At 53.9% G+C, this 18098-nt stretch overlaps 1 protein-coding gene across 10 annotated transcripts in view; it reads left to right on the forward strand.

Annotated features, from left to right (window-relative positions):
- TMCO4 (transmembrane and coiled-coil domains 4) overlaps positions 1-18001 on the forward strand; it is a 105671-nt gene extending 87670 nt beyond the window's left edge. For 6 of the 10 annotated variants that reach the window (XM_070777715.1, XM_070777707.1, XM_070777726.1 and 3 more), the window contains 3 exons: positions 321-438; positions 6837-6954; positions 16777-18001. In XM_070777715.1, the coding sequence (XP_070633816.1) occupies positions 321-438; positions 6837-6954; positions 16777-17184 (644 nt within the window). In that variant the 3' untranslated portion in view covers positions 17185-18001. Of the gene's footprint in view, positions 1-320; positions 439-6836; positions 6955-7342; positions 7539-14163; positions 14338-16776 lie in introns of those variants that run through there. The other 4 variants (XM_070777721.1, XM_070777718.1, XM_070777733.1 and 1 more) reach the window with 4 other exon arrangements.
- Positions 18002-18098: the final 97 nt, after the last annotated feature.

An 18098-nucleotide genomic window follows, 5' to 3' on the forward strand; every position in this document is an offset into this window, starting at 1 on the left:
TGCGGGCTTTGTAGGAATGGATCAGGCACCAGAGGGCTTGACCCAGGGCCTGAGCCTCTGTGAACAGAAGCCGCAGTACGGTGTGCGTTTGCATGAATGTGTGCACGAATGTGTTTGCGCCTGCAAGGACAGGGAAGCCTGGCGTGCTGCAGCCTGTGGAGTCGTAATTGTCAGACGTGACTGAGCGACTGAACAATAGTGAGTGCATATGTGCCTTCTCGTGGGTCTCATATCCATTTCTTCCACGGCTGTTGGACGGTCCCTCGCAGGACCCACTGTGGCCAGGGGCGCTGACGATCTTTTCTGGGGCCTCTCTCCAGATTGCCAAGGGATCATTGAGGACGTCGTCCTGCTGGGCGCACCTGTGGACGGAGAAGCCAAGCACTGGGAGCCTTTCCGGAAGGTGGTCTCTGGAAGGATCGTCAATGGCTACTGCAGGTCTGTCCAGACCTCGTGCTGCTGGGGAGCTGACAACCCTAACTGAGCGCCTAGTGACCTAGTGACCTAGGTGTCGCCTGGGGACACAGATGTTTGAGGCCAGGCCCTCGTCCCGGAGGATCTCAGGGAGCAGTGGGGCACCAGCCCTGGAAGGAGCAAGGCCCAGGCCAGGGATCCTGAAGTGGGCAGCGTCCGTGTCCATGGGACGATGCACGAGAGGGACAGGTCCTGGGGAGGACTTCCTAGGTCAGGCCCGAGACCAGATTATAGGATGACTCGAGAGGCCAGGCTGGTCACCGTGATCTGGGGCAAGAGGGACACGGGTGAGTGGCTGAGACAGAGGCAAAGAGCGAGCCCCAAATGGGAGGTCTTTAAGCGATGACTAACGAGCCCTGGTGTGCTGTGTTCGTTTATTGTTTTTTGGCTGCGCTGGGTCTCTGCTGCGGCCTGCAGTCTTCTCTAGGCACGGTGTGCAAGCTCAGTAGTTAGAGCACGCAGGCTTAGTTGCCCCGTGGCATGTGGGATCTTCTCTCTGACCAGGAATCGAACCCATGTCCCCTGCATTGAAAGGCGGATTCTTAACCCACCAGACCACCAGGGAAGTCCCTCGTGTGCATTATTTGGTAGGAAGGGAGTGGGGATTGTCCAGGCTTTCAGAGCAATGTCTCGGGGTGGGGATGACAGCCCTGGGGGGCCCAGCACCCACAGCATATGACAGATCCTCCAGCAGGAGCTGAGGGCTACGGAGGCTGATGGCTGTGGGGCTAGAAAGGAGGCATCCTGGCTGGGGATTTGAGAAGGACTTGGGGGCTTCAGCCAAGGTGGCGCCCTAGACACAGGGGAGGAAGGGAAGATCCTACCCCCAAACCCTAAGGGGTTCATATTGTTGATCCCATTTCACAAGTGAGAAAGCTGAGGCTCAGAGAAGTTGAGTCGCAAGGCCGGTTAACTTTAGTTTTGATCTAAGCCCAACCATCCCAAGTGGAACCTGCACCTGAATAGAACAGATTTGGAAAGTCTTCATCATTTTGATAACTTAGCCCACGTCCAGAGCTAAAGATAAAGATGATCTTTAGCCATGGATAGAGGGCATTAACCAGGACACCAGAGTTCAACCAATTAGTATGGCTTTATCGTTCATATTCTTTTTTCTTTTCAAACTTTAAACTTTTTACTTTGTACTGGGGTATAGCCGACGAGCAATGCTGTGGTGGTTTCAGGTAAACAGCGAAGGGACTCAGCCAGATATGTACATGTGTCCATTCTCCCCAAACCCTGTCCCTCATATTCTCAGCTGAGTTCTTAGAATCAGAATATGGTAGAGAGAACAAAGAAACAATGATAAAGAGCCATAATATATAAAGAGCTCAATCAAATCAATTTTAAAAATCCAATAAGAAAATGGCCAGAGACTTCTCTGGCCATCCAGTGGTAAGACTACACACTCCCAATGCGGGGGGCGTGGGTTCACTCCCTGACTGGGAAACTGAAAATCCCACATGCCGCATGGTGTGGCCTAAAAAAATTTAAGAGATAAAAGAGAAAATGGCCAAAAGATGTCTACACATAAGCATGGAATAAATGCAGTGAATAAACTGTTGAAAAGATATCCAACCTCATTATTAATGAAATAGATGCAAAGTAAAGTAAGTAAAATACTGTTTATCATCCGTCACATCGTCGAACATCTGAAATGTGAATAGCATTCAGTGTCGGTGACGATGTGGTGAAATGGGCATTGTTATACTCTTGGTGGTAGTTGAATTTAGTGAATCCTTTTTGGGGGTAATTGGCAATATCTATCCAAATTATTAATGTGCCAGTCTTCTGACACCACAGACTCTGGCTCCTGTGATCCTACATAAATAGATACTCACATGCACAGAGATGGATGCACAGAGGGGATCCTTGCAGCTTCGTTTATAAAAATTGAAAGCAGCCCAGTGACCTAAATGACCACAAAGAGGGGAATCATGTTTTTAAAAAAGCAAGGGCAGCAATCCGTTCTATGGGCCCGTTTACAGAAGAAGTTCCTGTGTGTGCATACATGTATCTGTGTGTCTGGAAATGAACAGGGAGGTCCAGAGGGACCATGAGACTCGGATAACAGTGAAACCCATGAAGAGTAGATAGGGATTGCAAGGAGGGCTTGGAAGGGTTTTTTCCCCATTGATACATAGTTGATGTCCAGTATTGCTTTAGTTCCACGTATATACCAAAGTGGTCAGTTACGTGTGTGTATATATGTACTTCTTTTTTAATAAAAGAGACTTTTAAGTAAGGGCAGTTTAAGAAATAAGAAAAAGAATGGACACAACATTGACATCAAACAGTCCTTGGTTAAAATCTTGGCTCCACGCTTTATCTCTCGGATGCCTTTGGACAAGCAAATCTGAAGCTCAGTATTCCTACCTGTGCAATGGGAATAAGAGGCCGTCCTGCACAGGAGGTCTGGGAAGATTCAAGGAGATTATGTGGGGTGGGAATGGCAGTTTGTGGGTGCCCAGTAAGCAACATGGGCATATTCACAGCACAGGATGTTTTTGGTGTGTTTCATAAACAGCAAAGGGAAGGAATTAAAAGTGCATGTGTGCAATATCAAAGCAGCAAAATCCGATTAAAGCCACCTGTTCTGTTGAGAACCTGAGGCTAATAAGCTTGGTTTCCATTATTTTGTGAGATCCTGAGCCATCTCTCCAGAGAGGAAAAAGAAGGAGAAGGAGGAAGGAGAGAAGAGGGGAGGAATGTGCAGACCAAAACAGTAACTGTCGTTTCTTGATTAAATTAAGCAGCAGCCAGGAATTCACATTCTTGGCCCCCAAACACTCTTTGGTTGCCGTGAACTTACTTAAGATGGAGAGTGAGTGAGGGGGTAAGGGAGCTTCAGGCCAAAGCTACCAAACTATATCCATTTATACATTTATAATGTGCATTAATAAAACTCGCAAGCTCTTCGCCTGCTTTCACACACTCCCTGGGAGCCAGCCGGGCTGAGTGGAGCTGTTCCCTGTTGTACTGCAAGGACACTGAAGCGCAGACAGGGTCAAAGGCCAAGGTCACACAGCAGAGCCAGGATGTGAACTCGGGTGAGCCTGTCTCCTGACCCCTGGGGCATCTGCAGTGAGAGGGTTTCATTCTGAGCTCCAGGGGACCCTGAGTGGTGTCTGCTCCAGTGCCATGTGGGGAGGGGCTGATGTTAGAAGGAGTGGGCGGTGGGAGGGCGGACCCCTGCCCACAAGCGGCTCCAGGCCTGAGAGGACCCAGGGCACAGCCTTCTGCAGGTCCCACGGTGCTGGTCAAGGGCCAGCTTGATTCGTGCATCCGCCTGGCCTGGAGCACTGAGGCCTGGCTTGCTGGGCACCCCACCCACCAAGGGGTTTCACGACTCCACTTGGGAGGCAGGATGCAGGTCTAGGGCACGGTTCTACCCTCAACGAGCTCTCTGCCCAGGAAAGGAAAATACCCAGGGACGGACCCACAGAGGACATGTAACAAACACCGAAAGGGGAGCACACGGCAGGCGCCAGAGGGACAGGGGTTATTAATGTCAGGGGGAGGGGCTCAGGGCCACTCCTGGAGGGGGCACGTGCAAGCTCGATGGTGAAGGAGGGGATAGGAGCCCGGCAGAGCCGGGAAGAGTAGGCCTGGCAAGAGCGGCCACGGAGCCCGTGAAGGCCCCGAGCTAGGGCTGTCATCGCAGCAGTGCCTCCCGGGCTCGCGGGTGTGAGTGCTGGGCGCACAGGATGCCCTCTCTGGGCGTGCTCCTGCCCTCCCCGCACGGTGACTCACAGTGACCAGCCTGAGGCTCAGAGGGGTCAAGCAACTCGCCCGAGGTCACACAGCCGGCGACTGACAGGGCAGGACTAGCGCCGTGCGGTCCAGGCGGGGGCTGTGGCCCACCCGCCGTGAGGGGGTCTGGCAGCCTCTACAAAAGCGCTGGGCTCCTTCAGCAGTTTCGAGGCTCTGGAACCTTCTAACACGCGATCTCGCCTTGTCTGTCGTCACCGTTCTGTCGCCTAGTCACGTCCAGCTCCTGCGACCCCGTGGACTGTAGCCCGCCAGGCTCCTCTGTCCTTGGAAGTTCATCCGTACGTGTGTATAAACGAGTGCAGTTAGCGTCGTTAAGTAGAGGGTGGTCAGAGTTCAGATGGACCGTGGGCAGGAACGACGCTGGCCTTGCCCGTTGATGACCTTCTTCCTGTCTTATCTTTTGGGTTGTTCTGGGTCTTTGTTGCCAGGCGTGGGCTTTCTCCAGTTGCGCTGAGCGGGGGGACCACTCTCGAGTTGCGAGGCACAGGCTTCTGGTTGCACTGGCCTCTCTTGTTGGGGAGCACGGCTCCAGGCGCCCGGACTCAGTACTTGTGGTACTCGGGCTTAGTTGCCCCACAGCATGTGGGATCTCCCCAAGCAGCGGTCACACCCGTGTCCCCGCACTGGCCGGTGGATTCTCACCCACCGTACCCCAGGCACGTCTCTCATTTACAACTTTCCGTGTCAGAACCATCTCGGGGGCCTCCCTCACACCCTGTGTTTGATGCACGAGTCTCACGATGACTTGATAGAACAGCTCGGATCAGTCTCCCTTCTCCCCTTAGCCATCATTCTGAGGGACACTCTCCTGGGCCTTCAGTATGAGGCTAACCATTGGGGTGTGCAAGCATTGCTGTCTGGACGGAGTTAAGGAATTTTCTAGAAAAGAACGCTTGTGGGCAGTGGGGAGTCTCGGTCAGCTACTGAGAGGACAGGGGTCGGGTGAGAGTTTAAGGAAGGGGAGGGGCTGGGGGAGGGGCTGCCTGATTTCAGAGCTGGAGCAGAAGGTCCAGGGGGAGCAGGGCAGGCGGATTCAGTGATCAGTGGCCTTCCAAGGGGGGAAGGGGGACCTGGGACATGGTCCTGCCGGCTTCTGTTTGAGGGACCTGGTGGGTGATTCACACGGTGGAGTCGGCGGGGACACAGCAGGTGGGTCTGTTGCCTGCGTACGAGTGTACTAAGTCGCTTCAGTCGTATCCAACTCTCTGTGACCCCATGGACTGCAGCCCACCAGGCCCCTCTGTCCTTGGGGTTCTCCAGGCACTAATACCAGAGTGGGTTGCCATGCCCTCCTCCAGGGGATCTTCCTGACCCAGGGATCGATCCCACATCTCTTTATGTCTCCTGCACTGGGAGGTGGGTTCTTTACCACTAGCGCCGCCTGGGAAGCCCAAGGGTCTGTTGAGAGCCCCTCAACTCTGGACCCCGGTCCTTCCAGGGGTGTCCAGGGTGGTACCACACAGACACCCATGTGGTCAGAGACCCTGAAGGGTCAAAGCTACCAGGGAGCCTAGGGAGCCCGCCACACCATGGGTCCCAGACAGCTCGGGGGCCTCGCCTGTGGTCAGACAGGCAGGGCAGGGAGCCCTGACTCTCAGCCGATCCCCCCCACACGGCAGGGAGGGAGAGCCCTGCTTTCAAACAAGCGCAGAAGAGTAATGGACTCAGGGGACCCTGCAAACCAGAGTCAGACTCGGCCTAAACGAAGGACAGCCTGATGTGCCGAGTAGAGTTCCAGTCCTGGAGACTGAGAGGGAACAGAAGTGTCCACGCGCACGGACCTGCTGGAGAACAGGGCCAGCGTCACCCCGGGCAGGGCGCAGGGGCTCGAGGGGGAACACTGCCCCATGGACCCTGTAGACCAGGCCTTCTGTGGACACAGCTCGGTGTACCTGAAGAATCAGGCTGCAGAGGGTCCGGGGTTATCCTCTCTCTGGAGTGCAGGGCGGATGTCTGGCTAGGAGTGACGGGGTACAGAGCATGGGGTTCACAGCACCCCTGAGAGCGGAGGAGGACTGTTGCAGGGCTGTGACCCACCTGGGGGTCACCCTGGCCTCCTAGTGAGGGCAGGAGGCTGCAGGCTGGGCCTGTCTCAGTCCCTCCCGTTCACAGTCAGATGGGGGGCCCCAAACCCAGAGTCCCAGCCTGCAGAGATGTGTCCTGGACCCCCGTGGTCCTCTCCCCAAGACAGATGTCCTGCTGCCTCTCTTTGATCTCCCAGGAGCCCTGGCCCAGACACCCCGGGGAACTGGAAGCCCACAATCAGCGGAGAGCGTCCCTCCCAGCCTCATGCTGATTTCTGGAGAATGGCATGCGGTTCCCTCAGTCATCCACTCAGCAGAGACTGTCTGTTGCTCTCAGCACTGTTTTCTGCCCCAGGGAGCCGGCAGGGAACCAAGCGGCTTCCCCGGAGCTGCCAGGCCCAGCGGTGCTCCCAAAGCATCGGCACCTGCAGCTGCCCCCGCCATCCCGGGGCACAGCGAGCCCCAGTTTCCCACAGAAGCGCCCATCCCACCAGGCTCGCTGGAGCCGGGCCAGGCCCTCCTGAGCTGGCGTCCACCCCTTCTCACTGCGTCCTCTCCCCGCAGGGCGGACTGGCTGCTGAGCTTCGTCTACCGCACGTCGTCCGTGCGGCTCCACGTGGCCGGCCTGCAGCCTGTGCTGCTGCAAGACAGGAGGGTGGAGAACGTGGACCTGTCCTCCGTGGTGAGCGCCCCCGGGCCCCCTGGGGCCGACTTTGAGGGGTGGGGATGGCGCACGTCTTACTCCAGCCCAGCGACCCATGTGCCAGGGACGCGCCCCGGCCCGGTCCACCCCAGACGAGAGGATTGTAAGAACTCACTGGGGAACCAGTAAGTCCTGTTCACAGGCACCATCCCTGTGCCAGGGCAATGCCCCCAGGCCCTTGGCACACGTCCTCTCTAACCTGCACATGGTCTCAGGGCCAGGCATCATTATCCCCATTCCGCAGATTAGGAAACTGAGGCTTAGGAATGTTCCCATCATGCAATGCTCGACTGATAACCTGGATTTGAACCTCCAAAGCCCATGTTCTCGCCCCTACATTACTGCCCTCTTTCCACTCCTTCCCCAGCCCTCACTCACTCCCCGAGCCCAGATTACTAGTCAGGACAGTCTGTTTCTCCGGAGAGTAACCGGAACAACCAGAGGATACACGTGGAAGCGTTCAGGCTGGACCGGAAGAGAAGCACCTGACCGCCAGGCTGTGAAACGGAGTGGGCTTCCCGGGTGGTACTAGTGGTAAAGAGCCGCCTGCCAGTGCGAGAGAAGTAAGATGTGTGGGCTCAATCCCTGGGTGGGGAAGATCCTCTGGAGGAGGCCGTGGCAGCCCACCCCAGGATTCCTGTCTGGAGAATCCCGTGGACAGAGGAGCCTGGCAGGCTACACAGTGCTGCACAGAGTCAGCACAGCTGAGGTGATTTAGCACACACGCCCAAAACCTTGGAATAGGGAGCAAGGAGGGTGTTTAATTTATGACAGTGTTGCTTCTGTTTGATGTGTTTGGTTTTTTGGCTGCAAGGCATGTGGGATCTTGGCTCTCCCACCAGATATTGAACCCACACCCCCTGCATCGGAAGGCAAAGCGTGTTCCAAGGTCCCTGACCTTTGACGCATCTGGAGAGTTTACTTAAAATGCAGATCCCAGAGCCCCGCTGCCCAGACCTCCTCCATCAATCTCTAGAAGTGGAGCCTGCTCGTCTGCATATTAAACATACTCCCCAAGGACTCTTCCACATCTCAGACTACTCAGGGCAGACGGTCCAAAGCATTCTTACTGGGAAATCGGGGGGACCCACCCCAGCAGCCACACAAACCTAATTTGGGTTTCTAGATCCATTTTCCAGGCTTACAGGAACCTCGTCCCCCCACTACATGTCTGTCCTAGAGAGTTAATAATAGCTTCATGTACCAACGCGATGTCCAGCTCTGCCCTGAGCCTTTTTCAGTGTCCGTATCCCCACTGTATGGATGTAACTGCAGCCCACGACCTCTGAGGTTTTGAGAGGCTAAGGGACTTGCCCAGGGTCACTCAGCGGGAGCATGGCAGAGCAGGACTCAAGCCCAGGTCTGAAGCCAGTGGGCATCGCCCCTGGTTGGGTAGATGTGGGAACCAGTGGCAAAGGCACCAGCTGCCAGGAAGGGGTGGGTCGTGGGCTGCAGTTACATCCTCAAGCAAACTCCGCCAGGGGAAGTCGCTGCGATGAAAGTCCCCCGGGAACAGGAGCTTCAGTTTCCAGTTACTACACTACCAGCTGCCATGTGTCAAGTGCCAAACATTTCCCAAGCATAAACCAGTTGCCCCAGGTACCGCATACGCGTGGTTTGAGCCAGCCACGCCGTCCTGTCTGAAAGCAGGCAGACCAGGCCCCTCCCTGGGCATCTGAAAACTCCCCTGGGGGTGGGTAGCCAGGACAGCCTTGGCTCCTCCCTTCAGCTTCAACATCAGCCTGGCCCAGCAACACCCCCCAATACACACACACACACACACACACGCACTGCACTCGTGGTGGGGGAAGCTGGGCACCCTGACCCCCACCAGCACAGCTAACGCCAGGTTGCGTGAGGTTTTAGGGGTTTTCTGATTTGCTTTTTAAAGATTTTTTTTTTTGACAGTGTTGCTTATGTTTTACGCTTTTGGTTTTTTGGCTGCAAGGCATGTGGGGTCTTGGCTCCCCGACCAGGGATCGAACCCACATCCACTGCACTGGAAGGTGGCGTCCTAACCACTGGACGTGGCAGGGAAGTCGCCGGTTGCATGTTTGCTAAACTGAGGCCTGAAGAGAGCACGGGGGTTTCTAGCACAAAAATGTAAAACTGGAACATTATCAGGCACTGCCAGCCCCGGAGCTCAGGGGCCGTGACCTTGCCCTGAGGACCCCTGGGTCTCTCACCCGGCCTGCCACCATCTCGCGGGGGCCAACTTGTCCTGGCTCATATCTTTACTCCCCCAGACTCCCAGGGCCCTGGCTCACAAGTTCTGACCCACCAGAGGAAGGCAAGTGAGGAAGGGGAGCTTCAACCCCTAGAGTCATCTCTCTAGATCATCTTTACCCCTGAGAGACTTGCTTCATGCGATATCAACCTCACAGCAACCCTGTTGAGTAGGCTGTGGGCATCCCCAAGTCATAGACTAGAACACTGAGGCTTGAGACAATGGGTTTCCCTGGTGGCTCAGACAGTAAAGAATCTGCCAGCAATGCAGGAGACCCAGGTTCATTTCCTGGATTGGGAATATTCCCCAGAGTCAGGAATGACAACCCACTCCAGTATTCTTGCCTGAAGAATTCCATGGACACAGGAGCCTGCAGGCTACGCTAAGAGTCAGACATGACTGAGCGAGGCTTGAGACGATAGACTCACAGAACCAGAGTCGTAGATCCGATCTCTGAAACCAGGTCCGGAGTCTGTGCGGTCCGCCTACCTGTGGGAATGAGGAGAGCTTGGCTAACAAGACTAGGAGACCACCAGACTCTGATGCCCCCTGGCCCGTGTCCAGGGGTCTCTGTCCTGTTTGACTTGATGCCCCACCATGCCACGGGTCTCCCTCTGCCACAGGAATCAAATGTGAAAAAGTGTGGCTGAAATTTCCTTTTCAATGAAAATTTCCTTGAAATGCTACAGAGCCCTTGAAAGATGCCGATTCTGCCCTGGGAAGCCTCTGAATGGGATGTAGTGGGAAGAGCACAGCGGTTGATGCCAGGGAGGCCTGGCTTGGAACCCGCCTCTGCTGCTGCTGTGCTGGCTGTGTGACCTCAGGCCAGCGGCTTAACCTCTCTGTGCCTCGGGTACCGCATCCTAGAAACAAGGCTACCACCTACCTTCCAGGGCACATGCGTGATGCTTGGTGCGCAGGAGGCCCACCTTTAACGCTAGGCCCCGCCTCCCCTGCCCCCGTCTCCACCTTCAGTTCTGCCCCCGAGACCAGCAGCTGCAGAGATTCCTCTCCGGGCTCAGATGCCTTCATGGCAGCCTCCCAGCTCCTGCCTAATAATAGCTCTTTATCGCATTAGGATGCAGCACAGAAAGCAGTGCTTTCCTTTTCTGGGTAATTAGAGGTAATTAGCATTGCCTTCGTGCCGCCCTCCTATTTTCCTTGAAAATTCTTGCTGGAGGAGACGTTGCTGGCAACAAAGTCCTCATGACTGCTGTTGGCAAGCAGTACCTGCCCCGTGCTCAGGGCTGAGACCTAAGGACATGCCTTCTCCTGGCCGGGCCCACGTGGGCAGAGCCCTCTGCGTTAGCCCAGAGGCAGTCACGTGACACAGACCTGGTCTGCAGAGGCTCCTGACCTCAGGACAAGCCTGAGCAGGGGTGAGCCGGGGTCAAGCTCTGACACAGACAGAGGGCATCTCCAGGGAATGAAGCAGACAAAGGCCAGGCTGCCTGACACTCTTTCAGCCTCTCCCGTGTGGGGACTGGTTTGCAGCAGATGGGGTTTCTGCCTCCCCAGAGACCACCTCTTGAGGCTTCTTAGGCGGCAGAGACCCAGTCAAGGGTCTCTGGAATCTTGGTGTTCCAGAAGAAATGCCAGCTGACATCTAGGACTTAGCCAGGGCTCGGCACACAATGGTGGTGGTTTAGTTGTTCAGTCATGTCCGACTCTTTGCAACCCCTGGACTGCAGCCCGCCAGGCTCCTCTGTCCATAGCATTTCCCAGGCAAGAATACTGGAGAGGGTTGCCATTTCATTCTCCAGCGGATCTTCCAAACCCAGGGATTGAAGCCAGGTCTCCAGCTTTGCAGGCATATTCTTTACCAACTGAGCCACCAGGGCACAAGATAGACACTCAATAATAGTAACAGTAGCCAACACACCAGACACTGCTCTGCACGGGTTACAGACCTTATGTCACTTGATCCCCATAGCTGTCCCGTGAAGCAGGAATGGTAACCCCATTGTACAGGCATCAGTGCAAAGAAATAGAGGAAAACAACAGAATGGGAAAGACTAGAAATCTCTTCAAGAAAATTAGAGCTACCAAAGGAACATTTCATGCAAAGATGGGCTCGATAAAGGACAGAAATGGTATGGACCTAACAGAAGCAGAAGATATTAAGAAGAGGTGGCAAGAATATGCAGAAGAACTGTACAAAAAAGATCTTCATGATCCAGATAATCACAACGGTGTGATCACTCACCTAGAGCCAGACATCCTGGAATGTGAAGTCAAATGGGCCTTAGAAAGCATCACTACGAACAAAGCTAGTGGAGGTGATGGAATTCCAGTTGAGCTATTTCAAATCCTAAAAGATGATGCTGTTAAAGAACTGCACTCAGTATGCCAGCAAATTTGAAAACGCAGCAATGGCCACAAGACTGGAAAAGGTCGGTTTTCATTACAATCCCAAAGAAGGGCAATGCCAAAGAATTCTCAAACTACCGCACAATTGCACTCATCTCACATGCTAGTAAAGTAATGCTCAATATTCTCCAAGCCAGGCTTCAGCAATACATGAACTGTGAACTTCCAGATGTTCAAGCTGGTTTTAGAAAAGGCAGAGGAACCAGAGATCAAATTGCCAACATCCGATGCATCATGGAAAAAACAAGAGAGTTCCAGAAAAACATCTATTTCTGCTTTATTGACTATGCCAAAGCCTTTGACTGTGTGGATCACAAGAAACTGTGGAAAATTCTTCAAGAGATGGGAATACCAGACCACCTGACCTGCCTCCTGAGAAATCTGTATGCAGGTCAGGAAGCCACCATTAGAACCGGACATGAACAACAGACTGTTTTCAAATCAGGGAAGGAGTACATCAAAGCTGTATACTGTCACCCTGCTTATTTAACTTATATGCAGAGTGCATCATGCGAAATGCTGGACTAGATGAAGCACAAGCTGGAATCAAGATTGCCAGGAGAAATATCAATAACCTCAGATACGCAGATAACACCACCCTTATGGCAGAAAGCAAAGAAGAACTAAAAAGCCTCTTGATGAAAGTGAAAGAGGAGAGTGAAAAAGCTGGCTTAAAACTCGATATTCAGAAAAGTAAGATCATGGCATCCAGTCCCATCACTTCATGGCAAATAGATGGGGAAACAAGGGAAACGGTGATCGACTTTATTCTGGGGGGCTCCAAAATCACTGCAGGTGGTGACTGCAGCCATGAAATTAAAAGAGGCTTGCTCCTTGGAAGAAAAGCTATGACCAACCTAGACAGCATATTAAAAAGCAGAGACATTACTTTGCCGACAAAGGTCCATCTAGTCAAAGCTATGGTTTTTCCAGTAGTCATGTATGGATGTGAGAGTTAGACCATAAAGAAAGCTAAGCGCCAAAAAATTGATGGTTTTGAACTGTAGTGCTAAAGAAGACTCTTGAGAGTCCCTTGGACTGTAAGGAGATCCAACCATCCATCCTAAAGGAAATCAGTCCTGAATATTCATTGGAAGGACTGATGCTGAAGCTGAAACTCCAGTACTTTGGCCACCTGATGCAAAGAACTGACTCCTTGGAAAAGACCCTGATGCTGGGAAAAATTGAAGGCAGGAGGAGAAGGGGTTGACAGAAGATGAGATGGTTGGATGGCATCACTGACTTGATGGACGTGAGTTTGAGCCAGCTCCAGGAGTTGGTGATGGACAGGGAGGCCTGGCGTGCTGCAGTCCATGGGGTCACAGAGTCGGCCACGACTGAGCGGCTGAGCTGGGCCAGACGGGCATAGAAACTGGGGCTGCAGTAGGGCACACTGCATGTGGGCGGCAGAACCGGGTGAACCCAGAACCTCCCTGAGCTGGGACTCTTCACCACTGCGTTCACGCTGCCTGTGTCCACACATTTCTGTGGCTTCTTGTCAGTGACATCCGGCCCTCAGCCATTAAGCCTGTGACATGTATTATCTCACTGAAGCCTCACAACCAGCCCACGTGGTGTACGTATCTTTATTAGCCCCATTTTACAGAAGAGGAAACCGAGGCCTGAGAGGTAAAGGCACCCCCAAGGGGTCCGATAGTCTTGGAAACGGTTGGGCAGATGGCAGCAGCTTTGGGTTGGGAAGTCGAGGTGTCTTTCAAGGCAGGAAGCAGGAAGCCCTGAGGCCCCCTCACCCCACATTGATAAGCCTGAGCATCTGCAAGGTTCAGGGCTGGGTGTGGGGGGTCGGGTCCTGCCCTCCCCCACACAGTCTATCAGAACAGAGACCGAAGCTAGCAGATGAAAATGGTGGCGTGTTGTGAGTGTGGTCACAGGGGAGCCCCCGAGAGGGTCCCTAACCAGCGTGGGAACGCCAGGGAGGCTTTGCGACCCCAGGGAGATTCAGCGTGTCTCCCCGCAGGAGGAAGCCCTCCGTCGAGGCAGCCAGGGAGACGGTCCTGGACTGCAACCTTTTCTTTTGCTGCTCCGGGTCTTAGTTGCGCACTCAGCGTCTTCCATCTCGGTTGCAGAATGCTGGATGTTTCAGTTGCGGCGTGTGGGATCTATTTCTCTGACCAGGGATTGAACCCGGGCCCCCCTGCATTGGGAGTGTGGAGTCTCGGCCTCTGGACTACCAGAAGTCCTAGAAACTTTATCCAGCGTCAGCCACAGCAGAATGCTCCTCTGCACAGAAGAGATTCTTTTCCCACCCACCTCACTCCTGCTCTCCTGTTCCCCCAGCTCCCTGTAAAATTAGAACTTTGCCAGCCAGTTCTTTCTCCCTCTCCATCTTTGCAGAATAGCAGCTCAGGGGCCAGGGTTGGCTGAGGCCTGGACCAACCTGTGGCCAAGAAAGGCCAGAGCTGTACATTCTGGGGCAGTTGCACAGTGCAATTTCCATCTGGCATCGGCTGTGGCCACAAATACCTCCCTTCCTTCCTGTCCTGCCTGCCTGCACCCAGCCCTAGTATCAGCCCTTTGCCAACATTGAAAAAGTATAAGGAGGCCATCCTTGTTTATCTCTCTGGGTCTAGGTTTCTGCTGGCTGGAATTCACATGTGATGGCTTGAGCTTCAGCAGCCATTTTGGGTTCCCAAATGGATCAGCCCAACTAACTCCCTACCTTCTATCTCTCCTTCCAAGAAAACTAAAGTAAAGGAACTCATATGCATGGCGTACCTACTGTGCACCAGGAGCTGTGCCTTGTGGTTTGTATTATTTCTTCCCACCACTCCTGTGAGACGGGTATGACTAACTCTAACTGGGTAATGTCCCTTTTTTAAAAGAGGTTTGGGTCATATATGGAGCAGAATAGTTCCTGCAAAGTCCCAGGCTGTTGAACTCTTTTAGCAGATATTCAAGGTATGCAGTATGGAGGAGCTGGTGTTCAGGACATTGTAGACTCACCTCGTTACTAGTGAGAGACAGAGCCAAGTCTAGAACCCCGATTTCTCTGATTCAAACTTAGGTGCTTTCTAGCACCACGCAGCCACTGATGTCCACCCTCTAGGAAAGGATGCCTCCCTTCCTTGACCTCCACCCTGAACCCAGGGATCTGAAAAGCCTCTTCTGTGTATATGCACGTGCGTGTTTCACTGAACGGTCTTCGAAAGCAGTTGTACAGAAAACAGCAAGAAGTAGGCAGGTTCTGGTTATTATGAGAAAATAACAGAGCTGTGCAGGGAGCTGTCTTTTGAGTTCTGGCGTGGTCGCCGGGCTGGCCCAGTGTGGTTTGTGGCCCGAATGGGAGTGACGGTGTTGCTGGCTGGGCCTTCATGCCACCTCCTCGGGTCCCAGCAAGCCTCCCCTCTGTTCCCTGTCTTCTTTTTAAACAAAAACCTTCCTCTCCAGCCTTGAGGGACTGTCCAGTCTTGTGTTTGCCTTTGGCACTAAAGCAGGCCCCCTAAGCTGGCTGGGGAGAGCGTGAGGCTCCATTTCAGGGAGGAGATTTGCGCGGAGCAGCTTCCAGAGTCAACCTCTGAAATGCCGCACATGGCTGCGCCCTTCACAGGCTGCGTGTCATTAGGCAAATCACCACCCTTCTCTGGGCTTCTCTTTTCTCATCTGTAAAACGAGTATGATTTTTAAGGTCTTCCCCACCACACACTTGACTTTCCACGAAGAGAGAAGGTCTGGATTCAGAGCCCAGCTCTGACATCTGTGTGACCCTGGGCGGGTCCCTTTACCTCTCTGCCTTAATTGCTTCATCTGCAGTTAGCACCCAATACCTGTCAAAGGAGTATAGCCAATAAATGTATTTCCTCCAATGTATTAAGGACCCGCTGTGTATCAGGCATTGTCCATTATCACAATTAGGCGTCGGCACTCCAGTTACACCCCTATTTTTCACTCACTGACAAATATCCCAACACAAAAATAGAGAAGTCTCTTTTCTCTCAGAAACGGAGCAGGCGCTTCATGACCCTTGTGTTAGTGAAGATTCTGTTCATAACAGAGGCCCAGATTAAGTGGCTTAAACACACAAGAGGTGATGCTGCCACATAGGAAAAGGCCAGAAGAGGCATTTCAGGGCTGGTGTAGAGGCTCCACAGCCTTCAGGGGCCAAAATTCTCTGTCTTGCCACTCCGCCATCCTTACTTGGCTCACGATGGCTGCTGAAGCCCTGGCCATCCCGTCTGCATTCCAGCCAGCAGGAAAGAGGAAATAGGGAGAAAGCAGAAGCATTCCTCCTTTTAAAGAGACTTCCAAGGAGCACCGAATAACGCTGTGCTTCATCTCATAGGCCCGAGCGCATCCCCATAGTACACTCACCGGCCAGGGAGGCTGGAGAGTATGTCCAGTGATCGCTTGTTCTTATGACTAAGGGGAAGGAGGAGAGTGAACTGTGGAAAGTACCTTGCAGTCGTTCTAGCCATAGCTCTGTTTTCGATTTCAGAAATTCCTGGGGGAACCTTCAGAGCAACCCTCTGAGCTACTCACTCTTCCTGCCCCCATTTTACAGCTGAGGCAAGTGGAGGTCAGGGGGATACAGGGCTTGCCCTGGTCCCTCAGCTGGTGAGCCACAGAGCCCTTCCACTGTAACCTAAAGCTGCAGACAGAGAACGGGAACTGCCCCTCCAGGCTTCTGTCAGGAGGATCTTTCCTGCCCCACAGGACCCAGACTCTGTAGAGAAGCTTCCTTTTGTTGTTCAGTCACGCGGTCATTTCTCTTTGTGGACTGCAGCACACCAGGCCTCCCTGTCCATCACCAACTCCTGGAGCTTGCTCAAACTCATGTCCATTGAATCAGTGATGCCATCCAACCATCTTATCCTCTGTCGTCCCCTTCTGCCCTCAGTCTTTTCCAGCATCAGGGTCTTTTCCAACAAGTCAGTTCTTCACATCAGGTGGCCAAAGTATTGGAGCTTAAGCATCAGTCCTTCCAGTGAATATTCAGTGTTGGTTTCCTTTAGGATGGACTGGTTTGATCTCCCTGCTATCCAAGGGACTCTCTAGAGTCTTCTCAAGCTTTCTTTATCTTTATTCAATAAATTCTAGAGCAGCCTTGAACCCAGAGGCTTCCCACTCATTCTGGATTGGAGAATCATTGAGGGTTGGAGTGATGGTGTTGGTTGACGACACAGGGAGAGGCCCAGGGGTCCTGGGAGGACTGGGCTCTGCGGTGCTCACTTTCCACCCTCCTGCAGGTCAGCGGCCATTTGGACTATGCCAGGCAGATGGACGTCATCCTGAAAGCCGTGGGCATCCGCACCAAGCCCAGCTGGGACGAGAAGGGACTCTTGCTGGCCCCAGGCAGCCTGCCCCAAGAGGAATCCCGCCAGGCGGCAGCCACCTCTTCATCAGATCAGACCACCAACCAGGATGGGCAAACCCAGGGTCCTACATCCAGAGACATCCCCAAAGCAGCCATACCCCCTGATCTCCACCAAGCCCAGGTGCCAGCAGGACTGGACCAGTCTGAAAGGGCCTCCCTTCCTGCTGCTACCAGGCCTGCTGAGAGCCCCCCTCTCTGCAGCCATGGCCTGGGCGCCAACCCACTGGGCTGCCTTTCCTGTGCCCGTGAGACACAGGGGCCCTGCCCAGGGCTGGACTGACCCGAGGAGAGTCACCTTCCCAGACGGCTACACGGAGCACCCTCTTACTCCGCTTCACCGGCTCCCCCGCCACGAGCTCTGGAGATGGAGAATCTCTACCACTGCCTTTGCTAAATTGAAGACGTCAGTACTGGAAGGACAGGGGCTTGTAAGGAGACACTGTCCCCTCCCCGAGGAATGGAAGCCAGAGCTCCACAGAGTCAAGCCAGCACAGTATGGATCCCTGGGGCTGAACCGGCCAGGCACCTCCTGTGCTTTGGGTCAGCGCTGGGGGTCTGATTGCCCGTCCAGAGCTCTCTGGAGCCACCCTGCCAAGCTCTCCAGCCTCAAGAGCCTGGTGTCCGCCCGCTCCTCCAACCACTGTCCAGGGCTGTGCTCCAGCCCACAGGCACCATGGAAACACCTGCAGAGCAGGTCCAGTGGGGAGCGGACAGCTTACCCTCTCTGCCCTTGGGAGATCCGATGAGATTTGCCGCATGCAGCCATCGGGCTGAGCCCTGCAGAACCACAGGGGCAGCCATCAGAAACATGTGACGTGAAGGCCCCCCCCAAAGTTAGCCACAGGGGGGGCCTGAAGATAATTGTTACAGAGCAGGGTGCACAGACGCCGGATCAGCAGGCCGTATGGACGCTGGATCAGCAGGCAGTGTGGATGCTGGAGCAGCAGGCCGTGTGGATGCTGGATCGGCAGGCAGTGTGGACAGGAGCTGGGCCTGGGACAAGAATGAAGTGTGTGGGGGCAGAATTTCCTACGGCAGGAACAGAGGTGTGACAATCATAGTAGTAGATAATAATACTCGCTACCGTTTATTAAGTATTTATCGTGTGCTCTTTGTACGGATTGTCTCAGTTGACCCTCACAACACGCCAATGAGGTAGGTACTGTTGTCTTCATTGTCATGTCAGGCCCAGAG

The sequence above is a fragment of the Bos indicus genome, chromosome 2 (assembly GCF_029378745.1).
Source record: "Bos indicus isolate NIAB-ARS_2022 breed Sahiwal x Tharparkar chromosome 2, NIAB-ARS_B.indTharparkar_mat_pri_1.0, whole genome shotgun sequence".
NCBI classification, from domain to species: Eukaryota; Metazoa; Chordata; class Mammalia; order Artiodactyla; family Bovidae; genus Bos; species Bos indicus.